We start from the raw sequence: 18,541 nt of genomic DNA on the forward strand, positions 1-18,541 counted from the left end.
ACATCTTTTGAAAAATTAAAAAAAAAATACGTATTTTTTTTATATAAAAGCGCTATTTTTAAATGACCGGTACACGTTAATGAATAGGCGCGAATACATATGCGCAGACTAAACGCTTCGCGGTAACATTAGTTCCGCCGTTTCCTTGCGGCGCGTCTCACACCTGTTCGTTCGCGCTAGGCTCCTCTCCCGCGGTAGGCCGGAGCTTCTAGCTGCACGTGCACGGATTAAGATGTAAAGGACTCGCCTTAAGCGCAACCCGTCCGTGCACGACGATGCATCGTTGCGTTTGCTTTCGTAGAAGCGCTACGGTCCATTTAGGCGATCGGCGGAGAAGGCGGCCTCGCGTTTCCAGAGAGACTTTTACGGAAATCGGCAACTTGGCGGCACGTTGCGTGCCATGTACAGCGTACGATTTACTCGCCGGCGAACGACCCGGTCTAACCCGTCAAGTGTACACGCGCGTAAAGGACGGCCCGCTCTCTTTCTCTTTTTTTTTTTCGAATGTATCCGCGAGCCGTGCACGAAAAAAAAAAGAAGCGAGATTGAGATATCGACCCGCTCGGCGGAACGCTTGCGTTTCCTCTTCCGCGGCGCGATCGCGATCGCGAAAATACGAGCCCGGTAAGCCGAGCGATCGCATTAGCGACAAAGATGTGGAAGTGGACGCGTGTCGGGACCGTTACGGTCAGATCAGATGCGAGGAGCGGATAAGAAGGAACACGGCATGACGATGATACAAGCGGCTGAGATTTCGGAGCTCTCGTAGTGCGAGAATGTCTCAAGGTGTTGGAAAACGTGATTTCGAATTTTTGGATCTTTCCGGCTGATGATCCTTCATTGTTAAAGGTGCGAAAACTGCCCATCGATAGCATCTTTAAATTCTTTTATTTTTTTATTCAAATTATATAGGACAATTGTCTCTATTAATTCTCCCGATTATGCCGAGGTTGAAGATTTATGCGCGGTCCATTATTTCCCGCTCTTGTGATTTATGCGCGTAGCGGCGTATATTAATTCCTCCGCAATATTTTGCAGTACCGATCGGTTCTGCAGCCGCTCGGCAACCTGCTAACTCGCGCCAGGTGCGATTCGAAGCGCGAGACGCTCGCCGAAGCGAGACTCTTGGCGCGGCGCAACGATTTTATCGCGCGACGAGGACTACGTGTTCAGGAATACCGTAGATATTTCGCGCGGGAGCCACTCTAGTTGTTGCGTTTCGAGAGATAAATCGATATACGCTCGCATTGTGTCTCCCGCCTCGCAGTCGAAAGTCGCCTCATTGTTGCTTTAATGGAAGAAGCACACCGAGTGCCAAGTTTCGCTGAAACGCGAGCGTGAAAGGGATGGAATTTTCAGCATAATAGCGTAGTTGTCATGCAAATATGAGAGAAAGAGAAGTCGCGGAATTCGAATGAATTTTACCGTTGACTCGTGCAAAGGAAAAGGACACCGTTCTCCACTTTTTACATTCGTGAAGAAAATCCCTATTGACATTTTTTTTTTTTATTTAGCGACCCATATTTTACGGAGGTTGCGACGATCCTAAATCTACGAATGCATCCCACCGATGTAATTTATGGCACAACGCCGGGGAACCGGTCGCTTCACCGGAAGAACGGCGCAAATCCTGACGATCGCGTAAGATCGAGTAAGATTAACGTTGCCACATACGACAACGGTTTAGACGCGGTTGAAGCGACAACGTAAACGTGGCCGTGGTTTAGTGGGACGCTGACCACGGCGTAGGAACGACCCAGGGGACGAGGATCTACACCTCGATGAGCACAGCACGACATTCTCCTCGCCCCTCTCGCGTCCCCCCGGTATACACGGTGGTCCCTCGTGCTCTTCCTCCGCGGCCGCTACCAAGAAGAAGGTAGCGGCTTCTCTCTCGCTCCCTTTCTCTCCCTTTCCCTCGTCGTCTTTCTTCCGTTGTTTTCCCCGTTGCCCCTCCTCGCCCTCCGGTTTCCCCCCTCCGATTTATTCTTTTTCTCTCTCTTGTCCTGTCTCCGCTCATCGTCCTCGAGCGCGTCCACCACGATTGTCCGGTAAACCATGCTGCGAACCGCTCACCGTGACGAAGGTACCCACCTACAAACGAGGACTTATTCCGGCTCGTGGAAACTCGCGAGAATACGGACATGGGAATGTCCGTCGTGCTCATCGTGAAAATTGCGACGTGGATCCATCCGCGACCTCGACCAGCGCTTTCCCAAATGCTGCGAAGAAAGATCGGTTTGAGCCTACGTTACGTCGCTTTTCCAAGCTATCTGATGAAATCTCGACAGCATCATTTTTTATTATTCTCGTTATTTAATTCCGATTACGATTGAGAGATATATTTTTCTCCGATAATATACATTTCTCTATAAAATATGTCATAATTTTCACATAATAAGTCACGCATTTTTTTCTCGAACTTAGTAAAAATATACTCTTGATCAAGTAAAACTCGAGATTTTTTTGATCAGGGAGCGTAATTTCATCCTCAATTGAGAAGCCGCCTGCAAGTCGCTCAATCTCAATTAACGCAAGAAATAAACGGATGCTAATTAATTTTAATAGCCCTATGAAGCTAATAGCTCGTGTCGTAAAAATACTATCGCCTTATTAATCTTGACACGATAGGAAGATTGATAATCTCTTTTTGTGCCACCATGGAACTGCGAATGAACAATCGCTCTAAATCACGATTCTACGATCGATCGACAATTTCGCGAGATCGTTTTCGCGAGATGCGTTAACGTTCGTTCGCAGAGCTTCCGATCGAAGGTGTCTTTCGATTTTATAGACACGTTATATGTACACGTTTTGTTGCGAATTCTTTTGCGCCACGATGTTACACGGTAACGAGGTTGAGCGAGCAAGAAGGATGTATTCATCGGCAGAGAGGATAGAAGCGATGCGCAATATGACGGAGAAGTCAAGATCGGTTCCTACATATGCAATTGCACGCGGATGAATAGGGTCTTTGTGTCTTGCGAACGACAGCCGGCGCGATATACAATAACGGTGCCCCAAGATTTCTCACGTAGCGCAGGACCACAGGTTGCGGCTGCTGATCCTGCGTAAATGCATCTCGCGCTGCGCGTTTGAAGGAATAACCGAGACTTCATCGAGACTTACCTTGTATAATTCACGGTGCGAAAGATCTCCGATTTGATTAAGGATCTAGCATTGACTAAGAACATAATTGATAACGATAAGTTATTGGTGCCCGCGGGCAGGAAGCCGAAGAAACTTATGCTTCCTCTAAAAGGAAGAGCATTACTAATTATGGAAACGTAATTGAATTACTTACGCTTTCTTACAATGCACGCTTTCAGAAAGATTAACAGAAAGATTAACTGATTTTCAAACATTAATTGCATCTTGCATAATTCTATAAAGAGATGTAATGTTTCTTTGTTGGAGGGAAATTACAAAGTACGCACTAATTGGAGTCGTTTGGGTACAATCTTGGGATTCGTTCTTCGACGAGTGCGATTGTATTTGTAATATTTTTCGCACCAAGTTCCCCCGCAAATAAAAAAGCAAATAATGTATACATAAAACTAATATATAATTAATACTGAGCCTTCTTAAAAAGCGCTCGCCGCTGCAAAAAATCAGCGACTTGTTGCGCTCGCGATGCATTAATCGCACTTTAATTGCGACAGTACCATTTCTGCGTGGTCATTCCTCAAGACATAATAAATCCGCGCGAAACGCATCACCGGCGGACGTTGATGGATGACAATCACCGATTGGTATCCGCGGACGTGGAAACGGAAAGCAGAAAAAAATACCGAGAGGAGGAAAAAAGGATCGATGCTAGAGAGAGAGAGAAAAAGAATGCATCGGTACACGTCGGTGATGTAACGCCGTTATGAATATGTACAAAATAACAAACGGGCGACGTGGTGTACAAAAGGAACACTGACAGCCGGTGTTGTACCGTTCCGCGTGCGGCGCGTATTCCGCTCTCGTGTCACGGTGTCACCGTTGTTCGCGGCACGTGAGCCCACTACGGAATTGCGTTTCGATTTCAACCACTTTTCGCCTGTTCGCGCGACCTCGTGTCGGCGCGGACCTCGAGCGGACGCGGAATACGCGAGGCGGGTAATAATAACGATATCGCGATATAATCGCGCTTCCGATTAAGACTTCACCGGATTTCAAAGCTGGCACGCGCGCGGTTTTGTCAGTTTCGCAGATGAAACGACGGAGGCGATCGATATCGGTTCGCCTCGAAAAAAATGGCAAGAGTGCACGATGAGTAGGGGATAGGGAGACGAGTTGAATTATCGATCTTTGTTTTTGTCGTACTTTGTTAAAAGATGCGATCCCTCGAGTGATCGGGCAGACATCGTGTGAGCGCGGAACGATAGTGGATCAAGATCGTCCTTGGGATTACTTGGGACGTAACCCGCTGCGCAAGGAGAGTCGAGGAGCTTAGCTGAAATCTGAACGCGAATTCCATGAAACCTAACTATGCGAATCAGGCCGCTCGTGATAACATCTGCAATTCCTTTTGTATCATCGCCGGATTCCGACGCGTACGTTCCGCGGTCATACATATAAAAGGAACAACCGTGAATGAAACAAAAGCGAAGAGGACCGCTGCAACGTTGGGGAATTTCGTTGTTAAGGTGGCACTGCGCATCACCGATGCCAGGCAGGAAGTGGGAACCGCCGAGGCAGCGAGGGGCCCCGACGACGGAGGACGAGGGGGACGAGGGGGCGGGGGAGGCATTGCCGACGTTGCATTGTGGGAGTGAGCGGGCGAGCGAAATGAAAAAAAAAAAGGCATTATAGCATTATGCGAACGTATGGGGCCCTAGTGACGCATTTACACGGCTGTTATTATTCTCCCTGACCTCTTCCCCTCTCTCCCCTCCCTTCCCCTCTTCGTCCAGCCGATAGTTAGAAATGTAGGTGCTTATGATATCCGCCGCGTGTACGACTGTTCTTCTCGAAATATGCAACATATGCTGTCCAGCTGCGTCTATGTGTGTGATTTTGGATATAATGGAATGCGAGTTAACGGTTGGAGAAAAAATTGCGCTTTGTAAACGGGTGGTAAAATAAATTTGATATTTTTCAGTTTCGATTTTCAACGAGTAGCCAGGTCGATCGAACGTAAATCGTCAAGGTAAATCGGAACGTATCTTGATATATCACTCGAGAGAGAGCATTATCTCCTTCCTATCTCTTTCTTCCTCCTTTTCGTGCGAACAAGTGCGCTAACCAATTCGGCGCTATCAGATGCATGTTCATTGATCTATTTACTTAGACTGTACAAAGCACGAGGGGATACAGACGAGATGATATCATCGTGTATTCTCCTCTTTATCGCGCTCGTTGAAAATCCTCGGGCGAAATGCTCCGGCATCAGGAACTAATGACAGATTAGTTTGTTACGGCTTTCGTCCACAGGTAGACCGCATCGATATACGCGTGATTATTTATTGTGCGGACAGATTGGATCATTCAGAGCGCGCCGATGGGGGTCCCACATGTATGAAGGGGAATCGACCCCACCGCGAGAATAACTCGATTTGCGATATAACTTTCAATTTCGCGTAGATTTACGTCAGAAGTCGATATAATTTGCGTATCACCTAACTTTTGATGGAACATTCGATACGCAATTTTTAATATTTTCTCTAATTAATATTGTTTTGATTTAACAAAAATTTCCGGAATGAGAGACTAAAAAATATTTCTTATTATTTCGTGGAATAAATTAGACATTAATATCGGTGGAGCAACTTTTTATAGATACGGTTAATGATTGATTATTATCTCGTAAATTACGACGGAATGCTACAAATGTTACGGCTATGTGAACTATTTCACTGACTTCGTTTTGTATCATTAATCGCGCCGTCATCATCGCCGTCGTCGTAATTGCATTTAATTGTCCAGTCTCCGCTTCGATCAGACGAAGGATGAGTTACGATAAGGTCAACGATGAAGAACATATATCACACGTAATATAATTGCAGCTGAGTGACACTTGTTGACATAATTTGCCAAATTAAATTTTAACGTGTGTCATAATAGAATTATGACAAAATGTTTGACAAATGACTATTTAATTTAGTTGATTTTATAAACGAAATGAAATTGCATTTCCATACAATTTATTGATATCGAGCAGTGGTAGTTGACACAAGATATGATACTCGAAATAAATATTGTGCAAAAATAAATTATCGACATTGCATTATCGAGTCGAGAATTACATTTTTCGCTAATCGCGTTATATTTATGACAAGTGAATTTAGTCCGCTGGCCACACCACACGTACGTCATCTCGGCCAATATTGGCAAAGCAAACACTATCGATTCGAAATCGATCCACACAGGACCTTACCTAATCCACACAAAACAAGAAACAACAAATATGCAACTAAAGTCGCATTCTCAGAAAAGATACTCTTCATATTTACTTTATACATTTTCAAGTTATTAATATTTTATTAATACTCGTGGAACGCGATTATTATCGCCTTTATCGATGAATCTTCGAAACATTTCTTAGTAACGACCCAAAGTCTGACGTCACATCCGCAGTTCCAGCCATCCAAAAAGAAGGTCGCAACTTCTAACGACTCATCCTTCCGCAGTCCCCTCTTCCCTCCCCCTCCTCCTCCTTCATATTAGATATAGCGACTCCAAATCATCGAGCTGCATCGCGATCCAAGGATGCAGTCCCGACGCGGATCGAATTGCGGTGGGAGAACGTTTCCATTTATACAGAGATAATATTACTCCTAGAATGCCACTCATACATATTAAACAGCATCGCCTTCGATCCGCGGTGCATTTTTTCGTCTAAAATCTTACCTGTCCCCCTCGATTGCGAGCCTCCCCGCCACCTTCCTCCCGTCCCTGCCCATCGGCATCCTCTCCCGCCCCTCGGGCGACGATCCATCGCTCATTGAGTATGCATCGGCGATATCGACAGCGCGGACTGTTACCGAGTTCCTCGCTCGCGGCGACGTCGGAAGCCCGTTGCTGGTCGCGGCAGCAACAGCGTCCTCGTTTCTTTTTTTTTTCTTTCTTTTTTTTGCCCGCACGAGGCCAGGCCAGGCGAGGCGAAGAGCGACCACCGGCTGGCTGTTTCGCGCGTTGCAATTTTTGCTCGCCCGACGGCCAGAGAAGCCACGTAACGCGCGCGTTAGTCTAAGTCTGGTCGAGAGATATAACGACAGCTTGCCACCGTGGCCGGTGCCCGTCGGCGTCAGGATGCATTCGTATCCCTCGACTGTTCGTTCCCTCGGTTACGCTTCCTTTTCACCCGCGCGACGCGACGCAGTCCTTTGGTAGATTCCGCTCCCGTTGTTGAAACGTTGCTGGAGCAAAAGCGATTTTGATTACCACCTCGCCTCCGCTGCCAACAGACGGCTCTATAACTCACTCTCTCGGAGTGTGATTTGATTTATTTCTATAATTATCTTTAGCACCGGTGTGCGGCTTCTTTCTATATAGGTTGCGTGAAAACTTTCTCGAATCTTTCATGTAAAAATAAAATTCGTGTAAACTAAATGATATAATTTGTAAATTAATATTCATATAAACTAAATGATTTAATTGCTAAATTAATATTCATATAAACTAAATGATATAATTGCATAGAAATTAAATAGAGTCTAAAAATTATGCGGAGATAGAAATAATATTGCTACGCACATCCGTTTGAGGATACTTTAAATAGCATGTTAATAATTCTTATGAAATACTTTGCCGATATTAAATATATGTGGAACAAAATTAAATTAATTAATTAACATTAGGGATTTGCAGCTTTTGTTAGAGTGTTATATTTAGTATAAAAAACTGTCAATATATATGAATAATTAATTTCACATTTTTCTCATTTGTGCGGCACGCAAATTATGCGAAAGATTTAAGAGAAAGAATGCTAATAATGGAATGCAAGAAATAGTAAATCATTCAAGATCGAACTTGTCATCGTATCACTTTGTGAAAATAATCATTATCATTCCAAATACATTTTGCACAATTATGTTTTCACATAAGTGTTTCAATATCGCTTCGACTGGAATAAAATAAAATTGCACAGACTTATCTTATTCATATAACATAATAAACATATTGATACAGCAATGAATATACGTTAGAAAAATTGATGCAATATTAAATTATGATAAGTAATATTAAATTGTTTAGAGAAAATTAGAATTATTTTCAATATTAAAAAAGAAAAAGATAGAAAATAATTAAGACGAAAAAAGCGGATAAATGTACCCTATCTTTAGCTGCACCGCGCATGAAATACAATTATTATACGTGATCTTTTTCTTCAAGTACAATGATCGCGAGAGAAGAAAGAGGAGAGCGACCCAACATATTCGACGACACGTGGAAAAAAGATATTAATTAGAGCTTTACATCGACACGCGCAACTGCATCCCACATGTCGTTCCCGCGAGAGAGAGAGAGAAGCCGCCGACGACTCGAAAAAAGACACGAGCCCCTATATTATCCTCGCGAACGAAGGCGCATCCCTTAGCGTCGATGCGCGTCGTGCCCTGTCAACGTCAGCTGTAAATATCAATAAACAAACCGCGACGAGAGCGCGATCCGCTTCTTCCCGACTGGCCGGCTCGACCGGCCGGCCAAGCGAAATAAAGCACGTCGGGACCGGGTTTTAGCGCTGCTGGCCTTTGTCGGGCGCCATCTCGACTCGGCGCAACCGCGGCCGAGTTTTTCAACGAGCAATTAGAAAGAGATTTATCTGCGCCGACACGCTGGGCGCACGCTCGCCGGAGGAAGTTCACGTCGATGCTGCCGCGGCATATTTTTCGCGATGATATGTAGCACGCATGTACAGGGTGCCTCGGAACCCCTACACCGGACGCTTCGAGTCGCGACGCAGATACGATGGGTTTCATTAACTGTTTTTGCGCAATCGGTTCTCGTATCACGTACCTATTAAAATCCGTTCGGTTGCTTTACTCCGAAGAGAAATGTTGATGCGAGATTAATCTGTCGTTAAAATCGAAGACGAGGCTTCCGAGACACCCTGTATATCTCGTAGGTACGCGCGTGTATCTGTATCGGTCGAGGCGTTTCTTCTGGTAGCTCGTGCCATGATTTTAATGAAGAGGCCACGGCGGAGTGTGACGACGCGTGTTTCGCAAAACTGGAGCCACGGTTTATTCTTCTAGTTTCTTAGCTCTTATGTATAATGCAAGAGCGCCGTGCCGTACCTACCGATTAGTCTCGGCTTTTCGATCCGCCCTGGGTGCATCATTGTACATCGTTGTTGTGCGTATTAGGAAAATGAGTGGAAAGTGAAATCTGCATCAATATGACGCAACTGGTCGGCAGGTGCGTTACGTTTGATTACACGTTGCAAATATCTCTTATATCTTATTTGCAAGTCTCTCTCCATTCGAATAGTTAATCTATATGAGAGAGAAAAAGAGAGAGAGAGAGAGAGGCAGGTTTCTCGGTCAGTCTTTTTTTGCTCGATCTATAATTGCATAAATCAATTTCTTTGCCGTTAGTCATTTTATTTGGTACCTTTATCGAACAATCGTAATGCATTGTTTAATAAAGAGGCCTACCACTCACCTCGCCAACTCGTGATTCCTCCATTGCGCAAGGCTTTAAAGCAATATATGCACATACGTATATTCATGTCGTCAACTTTTTACACCTTGAACGTCAATCAAAAGCTGGACAGTACTTTAATTAACTAAGTCAATTCGCGTCCAGTCAAAAGCAAGATGCTAAAGAGGTAGGGAAGATAGGAGATGCATCGAGAGTAATGCAACATCATACGAGTTCATTAAAAATTAAGAGACTCATCTAATTGCAATAAAAAAAACCTGTTTACATATCGTTCTCTCACCTCTTATAAAAAAAAATGTTATTACCAGTCTATGCGTTGAATAAATTGATTAAATAAATGTTGTACTAATAAAGCAATAATAGAAAAGGGTCGTTCAATTTTTACTTCTTTCGCACAAGAATTTTTGTGAACAATTGCTTTGTCGTCTAATTAATAATTAATTCACCTCTTATAAAAAAAAATGTTATTACCAGTCTATGCGTTGAATAAATGGATTAAATAAATGTACTAATAAAGCAATAGTAGAAAAGGGTCGTTCAATTTTTACTCTTTTCGCATACGAATTTTTACGAAGAATTGCTTTGTCTAATTAATAATTAATTCACATATGTACGTCGGCACATGATTTATCTCATAATTTACATTCTTACCGCGTACATATGCCAAGGCATTGTTCGCCGGGGTTAAGATTGCCGTGAAAGGAAAGTAATCTTTAATTGTGAAAAAATCTCTCTCGTGTGTTTGGTGAATAGCTGCGCGCGTATTCGCTGTATTCATTTTGCGTTTCACGACCGCCGCGTTTGATCGACGTTGCGGTGGAATATCAGGTTGGATCGAGTAAGCCCGGATGGCTCGTAGCTGGATAGGCTCGTTAAAAAGTCATTAAGTCTAGCGCACTATTAATAAAAAGGCATATATCTCTCTGTTTTCGCCCGAGTCATCCGGCCGAATACCTCTATTACATCATGTGTGGGAGAATGACAGAGTCATGAGTATGTCAGGGGCAGAAAAACGAGCATATTGAAAGCTTCTAAAAATAATAATTGATCTCTTATTGACATGCATTGATACGAGAAACTTTATTCAACTTTTTCTCTTGTGGAAATTGGACAATCTATGGATTCAATAGATATATATGTATAAAATATGTGTAATATTGGTAATTTTAGGTGGAATGAAATGAAATATGCAGCTATTTTTACGGAATAGACAGAGGATGTCGTGTCATTGGGACGAGGCCAAGTAGAACGGAGTCTTTAAACAATAAATTTTGTTTCGTTTCGACGACTTGAACGCGGTTACATATCGAAACATATGTCATGCAAAACGCGAATATATACTTGGCATATTCCTGCAACACGTACACACACTCATGTTGGAGTTCCGCGACGGCGAGACAAGGGTTACGTAAGATTAAGCTAGCACGTCACGTGCATACGGCACATGTGTGCGGATGCTGAGACAAAAAAAAATACGGCATGTGCAATCCTAGTGGCCGCGCGTGTGCACTGGTATATCAGGACGACAAAGCTGCCTGCCGCTGTGCGGTTCTATGCATCGCACGGAGGAGGCAAAAGAAACGACGATTACGAAACGACGAGCGTTCGTTTTTTTTCTTAAATCTAACTCGTGGTGGTACGCGCAGAGCAATGATGCGAAGCATCGGATTAGATTCAGGCATACCTGCACATCATCGTACAGTTGCAAGGTGTATTTCCATGGTCGAATCGATAATCGGACGATGTATCTCGATGGAAAATGTAATTTTCGTAATTTTATTTTGATAATGATTTCGTGAATCGATTCTCGATGGTTTAAGAAAACCCGAGAAAATAATACATCGATAATTAACGTAATATTAACTATAATAATTATTAATGGTATAAATTATTATCTGATGAATTTCGATGACTATATGTTCAATGATTTATAAATATTATACAAAATTTATCATGTAAGAAACGAGACATTTCGTTAAAATTATGTTAATTAAAGACGTGTTTTTTATTCTGACACATGTTTTCTATTTACTTAATTCTATAGTTATAAATGTTTAACATATAAATTTTTAATATGCAAGAGTCTAGTTTTTTATAAATTAATTGTCGTTTTATTATGCAAATGTATGCATATAGACGATAACAATCTTTAAAAAATAATCTTGAAATATTGAATGCTAATACATGTTAATAAGTATTCAACATAATGTAATAATTTATTTATAGTATATTCTGTTTAATCACAATATTTTTTGCCCCCAGAGAGTCCTCTTTTATCTTTCTCATTCTCGCCATTTATTCTTTTCAATATCTTGGAAGATTGGAGGACAAAATTATTTTCATTATGATAAAATCAGAAACGACTCCATCATAATATTGACAAGGCTACTTACGTATATTTATTTCTGTTAGTATTTTAAAGCAATCTTAAGTTTTAGATAAGCGTGTAAGATATAGTAAAATTTCTGAATTTTATCTTCATTTTTTTTTCTTAAACATCCTATTTCAAAGATCTTGGTTTCCGCTTGCAGGTGAAAATCTGGTTCCAAAACAGAAGGAGTAAGTACAAGAAGATGATGAAGGCAGCGCAGCAGGGCGGGGGTGGCGGTGGTGGCCAGCATGGCAGCCTTCTAGCCGGTGGAACCGCTCTACCCGGAGGACCATCTCCTCAACCTGGTCAACCCGGAAGTCTCATGCAAGGTGGTGAGTCACTTTATAATTACATAAATAGAACGCAACGATGTAGATTAAAATCTAGAAAAATACGATTAAAAAATCTCTTATCGTGCACTTAATTGACGTTTCGGAAGAGCGTGCAGCTGATCGATCGAATCGCTTTCCCGATCGATCGATCTATTTCCGCGATCGCGATCGCTTATGCATCTTTAATCGAGCAAACGTTCACGGATGTTAATTGAATGTCACCGGTATAAACGTGTGCGATGATTGCACGGTTGACGAGGGGAGGGGGGAGGAGGGCTACTCCATCACTTATTATCGCATCATCGTCGCAATCTGCGCGCGAATGCGCCTCTCTTCTTCGTAATTACAATACTAATAATCCGATGCAATTTTCGCGAGCTGCGTTTACTATCGCGCGATATTTCGCTACCGCCCGGTTGTCTCTTTCTGCGGCTAACGGGTAATCTAGAATTTACCTCATGAGTGATTTATTCAGAAATGCGCTCTACGAAAGAGGCAGTCACCGTAATTAACCCCATCTTGAGAAATTTCTCCTGCCAGAAGTACATTCGACATAGCGAAATTTGTTATGCACTTCCCAATGCGTGTCATTATACTTCATTCTGCGATTTAGGTCAACGGTATAAATTCTATCTTTTTGCACATACACACGCACACATTGAGAGATTATTTTATTTTTTTATTATTTTATTTATATAAAAAAAATTCTACGTATCATATGTTTGTATTTTTTAATTATTTTTATTGCATCTGATGATTGATTTCGTTGCATTTTGGATCGATAGATTGTTTACAAGCGATTTTTATATAAAGTTAATGCATTAAATTAGTCTTACGCTAATATTTTTCTTGAAATAAACGTCGCAACAATTTAAGAGTACAGGTGAATGCGTGTACTTTATAATGTACTTCATTACTTACACTAATGAGTACAAAGCTCCAACCGTTTCGTGCTTAAGAATAGCATCAAGGTAACAAAGTTTCGGGAAAAGGATAAAAATCAGAGCGTTTCTAAACGGCGGAATGTCACGGAAGCGTGACGTATACACAGTCAGGGATGAACTATACACGTACACCTTGCATTCTCTCTTGGAACAGACCCTAACTTAGCTAGCCCGCGGAATCGAGGCACTCGCGCAACCATCGTGGAAACTCTTTCCCGTCTCGTGACAGCTACCAGATGCATTAGCGCACAATGCATCCCTCGCGCTATTAATACAATTTACAACGCTGGTCCCATTGAAGGCGCGCGCAGCTGCACGTGCAAGGGCGCGACTTGAATGCGACAGAGGCGAGAGACTCGCGAGAGAATCTGCGAGCGGGCCTGAAAACGGGGTTCCCCCGGTTTGTGTTGCAGGAGGCGGAAGTTCCGTGTCGGGCAGCCCGACGACGGGTTACTTGGGTGGCATGGGTGGCGGGGGCGGCGGTCACACCCCCGGCAGCTCGAGCCCCGGAAGCGAGATGTCGCCTCAGCACAACGAGAGCCCGCCGGCGCCGTCCTGGCCGGGCGAGATGAAGCACCATCCGCATCCGCACGCGCCGCCCCACACCCATCATCATCCGCACACGCCCGGGCATCATCCACCGCCACCGCCACCGCCGCCGCATCACGCAGGCTACATGCCGCAGTACTCCTGGTATCAGGCGGACCCCAATCCCGGGCTACTCACGTAAGTCGCTGCTTTTTCAAATCGCGAACAGATCGATATCGATGGAGGTTTGATGCATCGCTTCCCTTGAAAGCTGACGAGATTGTTGCGAGAAATTATTACATCTCTAAAAGTAGTAGTTTTCTTTGAAGATAAATTGAATGCGATTTGAGAAATTAAAGAGAAATATTGAAATTAAATAATTATGAAGAAATATTGGCTTTGGATATTTTAATATCCAAAATACGCATAAATTAATTAAGATACTCAATAAGACACTTTGTCTGTATAATAATAAATCTATTTTAGAAGATAAAGATGGTTATATGAGATAAATGAATATTGTTGTGCTCTATAGAAGCAATCTGTTGAATTTATGACGTGTAATGAGTAAACAGCATTTCCTAAATGTCTATGTTTAATAAAAGCTTTATCCGTATAGTCGCTATAACTCGGTATCGATGATTTTTATGCGAGCAGTGTTGAATAGTATTTCGATAATAGACATTTTCAATTTGAAATTAAAATGCGACGCGTCAATCAGTGCACCTCAATGCAAACTGGTACTGCCAGTCACATGTCCCCTTGGGACACGCTAGATGTTTCTTCTATTCACCAAGAACCAACATGACACGACAAATTTACCTCACTTGCCTTGCCGTAATATTCATCGCACTGTGATTCCGGAAGCTTCAAAGTTACCGCATATCTCTTTAATAATATAATAACAGCGAGAATCGACGTGAAGTGTGTATGTGGTAGCACAGGCATAACAAATATATTTTTTAAAACAGAGAAAGAAAGAACGAGATAAATGCATATCTGCAGATTTATATCAAAAGACATGATATATTTCTCTTTAATTCACCTGACTTAAAATTAATTATTGAAACATTTAATTAAATTTTTATTTATGGGCGATAAATATCAATTTGATAAAGAAGTTAGATAGATACAATAATTGAATCTTTGAAAATTTCGTGAAATATCTCTGGCGATGCTTCAATCCTCCCTAACGAAACGATCATCTGTGCGTTTTACAGGGTATGGCCAGCGGTTTAACGAAGACAACCCTCGAACTGAGTTCAGGTGAAGCACCTCTTCGTGGCACCGTGGACGTGCTCCAGCGGTCTCGCCCCAAAGTGTGAATATGTGTAGCGCCTCTCGTGAGGAAAATTGAATGTTAATATTGTTTCTAATTGTCTAACAAAATCCGCATGCCGGTATCCGTGCGGGCCGTCCGTCAAAGTGAGAACAGTACGAACAGTGCGGCATGGTGTGTGTGACACGCACGTACGCACGCGCCCTTTAGCGAAATATTAATAATAATAATATTAATGAGATGAGTAATATGTGCAACCACAAATGCCGGTCTTAGATCGACAATGACGCGCTGTCAAAGAATGTTTCCGACGAGACACTTCTAAGCTAACGAAGAGGACCGAATTTCCAGCCAACGTGGACTAGAGATGTCAACGGAGCAAATCATGAACGGTTCGTGTGCATCGTGTGCATGGCTTTTGACTGATAAGTGACATTGTTTCGGTGCGCGCTGTTCCGTTGGAAAGAAAAACGAGACGTTGTTTTCCCGGCATGAAATCAACGTTGGTTGGAAGAAGAAAGGAGCGACGTCGTATGGTGAAGTAAATATATAAAATGGGTGATAATATATAATGTCGATAGCAATGGTTTATGACATAAAATTGCCGAAAATTGACTCCGACGAATGACGTCGTTTTCGTTGATGGTCTCGATGTTCGATTTACGAGTTGGAGGGTACTTGTAACGCTTCGCGTATAATTGAGTGATTATCACGATTGTAACGCTTTTCGTGTTTGACAAGTAATCGTTGTCGCAAAAAAATATAAAAATCGCGAGAAATCTTTTTCCTGGGAAAGTAAAATGGCTTCTATATGTCTGTTCGTGTCGACCATCGCAATTACTTGCATCGGATCTAATTTGATTGCTACGGTTAATTATAAGCAAAGATTGCCTCCAAGTAATTGTTTCCATTGTGAAAATGTTGTCCATAATGTTTGTCAATTGCGTGAAATTGCGTACCGGTTTTAATCGCTACAATTAATTGTTAATTAAACCACAAGAGTTACGCGATACAATTATTTTCTATGAAAACATATTGAGTCGACGTTACCGCTGCAATTACCAAAACTAATCGAATTACGTGGAACACAATTAGATGTTAAATAATTGTATTTATATATATCAAAAGTCTCAAATCTGTAACCTGTAGAAAGATATCTCCTTTATCTTTCAATTGTCAAAATTAAATAATTTCTAATTTAACATTTCGATTTAATATTTCAACATTTTAAATATTGAGTTGCAGATTTTTTATTAGTATTATTAAAAATTACTTTCTCAAACTTAGTTGTCAGATATGATAAAGTATTTAAACTCGTTCAACTTTTTATTCTTAATTTTGACGAATCTCGATGATTATCGAAATACAATATTATAATGGCAATAAATATGACATCCACGATGAAAATATGAATACACGAATCAAATTTGAAATTCTACACCGGTGCTGGCTTCTGGTAATTACATTTATTTCCAGAACAAATCCTGTCAAATAGCAGGATCAGATCGAACAATCTTTTTATACGACTCGATCAACACGCGATTTTCGTCACTTTTCTGAATCTAGCACGATCGTGCATCTCTAAAGACCAATTTCTGTCTCATCGTAAATGTCAATTGCCGATGACGTTAGGCGGATCGATTCTTTGTGACAGTTGCCCAACAACCGAGAGCGCAACCGACCTACTTCGTGCCGTATTTCGCGCGGTAGAGATGGAGAGGAACGGCAAGATTGGCAGAACTTCTTTGAGAAGATAAACGTGGGATGAGGTAGGGGGAGGGAGAGAAGCGGAGGAAAAAGAGAGACAATGTTGCATAAACTCGTTGAGCAGTCGTTCCTCAAGGCAGTTGGAAGTAATGAAATCCTAATGACATTTTCGTGAGTCAAACGATCTCGGCAATCACGGTGGCTCGCTATAATCACCGGTCCCTTCTTCCCGGATGAGGCAACCGGCCGCGGCCTCCTCCTCCGAGGAAAGAAGCGCGCGAGAGATGAACGGACGTTGGGGGTTGAGTTGGAAGAAAAATCGTTATCTCGGCTAGCGAGTCGCCGAATTCATTAAGAACTTGGAAAATATAAAGAAGACGTTGCTTGAATTTTCGATTAGTTGCCTAGATTGTGATCTCTTTTGTAACTCAATTTAATACGCGATTTGCTAGATTTTTCAGTTGCAATATTTTACATAACGAACCGAGAATTCTTATTTTAAAAATAGCTAATTTCAAAAATATTTATTTATTTATAATCTTATTTACACGAGGAGTATGATTTTGTTTAATGTAAATTTTACAAATTAAGAAATCTCACAAGAATGAAAAAGAATAGTTTGCTGCTTCTCTTTTTTCTTCCATTATCGGACTGCGATCTATGCTCGAATTGAAATCTAGGCATCCAAATGCGCGACCTGTCGAGCTGCGGGCGAACAATGCGGCGGTCTGTTTTGCGCTGTTTCTTCTTCGTCGTCCTCCGTCAGCCATATTGGGTCACCCTTGCCATCTTGCGTCGTGCAATATCTAGCTTTCCAAGAGGCGACGCCAAACCGCAAAAACGACGGCTGTGGCTTGCAACCGCGGGAAACTGGGAGGGTCGGCGGGCCCCACCGCTGACCTAGATCCACTGTCTCGTCGGTGCAACAATGGTCGTCTCATGAGAACGCGTGGTCCCACACGGTCCCTTTCCTTCCTGATTCTGTCTTTTCCTTCGCTCTGATTGACGGTACCGTTCGGCACATGTCGCGATGCGCGCTGAAACGCGCCGAGTCTTGGTTTCGCACAAAAAAATTAACACCCACGCAAGACCTGGAAAGTTGACATATCTTCTAAACCTCTCCTAATGGATTAACAAAAATTTCAGCCTAAAAACTTTAATTCCTATAGACGCTTTATCACAACGTAACATCTTTTATGCATACGTTATCTCCGACCGGAATTTGATCGAACGCGATAATGTCCCGCGTAAGTACATTACGTAAGTGCAACCGGTAATTAGTAGTATTTACATGATCCAAAGTTGCATCGAATTCTCGAGACTGGACGAGAGGAATCCAGATACAAGACGGCAGTATACAAATTCGTGTTGCAGATTCATATAGAGGTATAATCACGTGTCTACAGCGAATTGTGGATGAAATAACTGTATCGAGTGTATTCTTTCGTTAAACCAGAACCATGCGTTTCCGAAGCCGCGTGTCAATAGAATCGACGGTGTATACGCGAGATCTCACGTATATGTAACGCACCCTAATAAATAAATTTCCCTTGAGAATCGACGCCGCGCGTCGCGGAAACTCGAGGCGGACTAGGCTGCCGGGCTTACCCCACGGTGCACAAAGAGAACAGTACAAAACTAGTTTTATGCCCTTCCGCTCGTGTCGACCGCGCTTGTGCTGTTGAATGCCACGCGATTACGTAGCCCGCGTAAAGGTTCCGCGGGTCGAGAGAAAGAGAGAAAGAGAGAGAAAGAGAGAGAGAGAGAAAAAAGGCGGGCTGGAAGG

At 42.5% G+C, this 18,541-nt stretch overlaps 1 protein-coding gene across 3 annotated transcripts in view; it reads left to right on the top strand.

Moving 5' to 3' along the window:
* The window catches only part of Dll (homeotic protein distal-less), a 97,608-nt gene extending 79,092 nt beyond the window's left edge, over positions 1-18,516 (top strand). For all 3 annotated transcript variants that reach the window (XM_083095766.1, XM_083095768.1, XM_083095767.1), the window contains exons 5-7: positions 12,126-12,297; positions 13,655-13,967; positions 14,990-18,516. In XM_083095766.1, the coding sequence (XP_082951892.1) occupies positions 12,126-12,297; positions 13,655-13,967; positions 14,990-15,008 (504 nt within the window). In that variant the 3' untranslated portion in view covers positions 15,009-18,516. The remainder of the gene's footprint in view (positions 1-12,125; positions 12,298-13,654; positions 13,968-14,989) is intronic.
* The last annotated feature ends 25 nt before the right edge of the window (positions 18,517-18,541 follow it).

Source organism: Camponotus vicinus, unplaced genomic scaffold, assembly GCF_025532165.1.
Source record: "Camponotus vicinus isolate PSW18456_S1 unplaced genomic scaffold, iyCamVici1.0 SCAF_4, whole genome shotgun sequence".
Taxonomy (NCBI): domain Eukaryota; kingdom Metazoa; phylum Arthropoda; class Insecta; order Hymenoptera; family Formicidae; genus Camponotus; species Camponotus vicinus.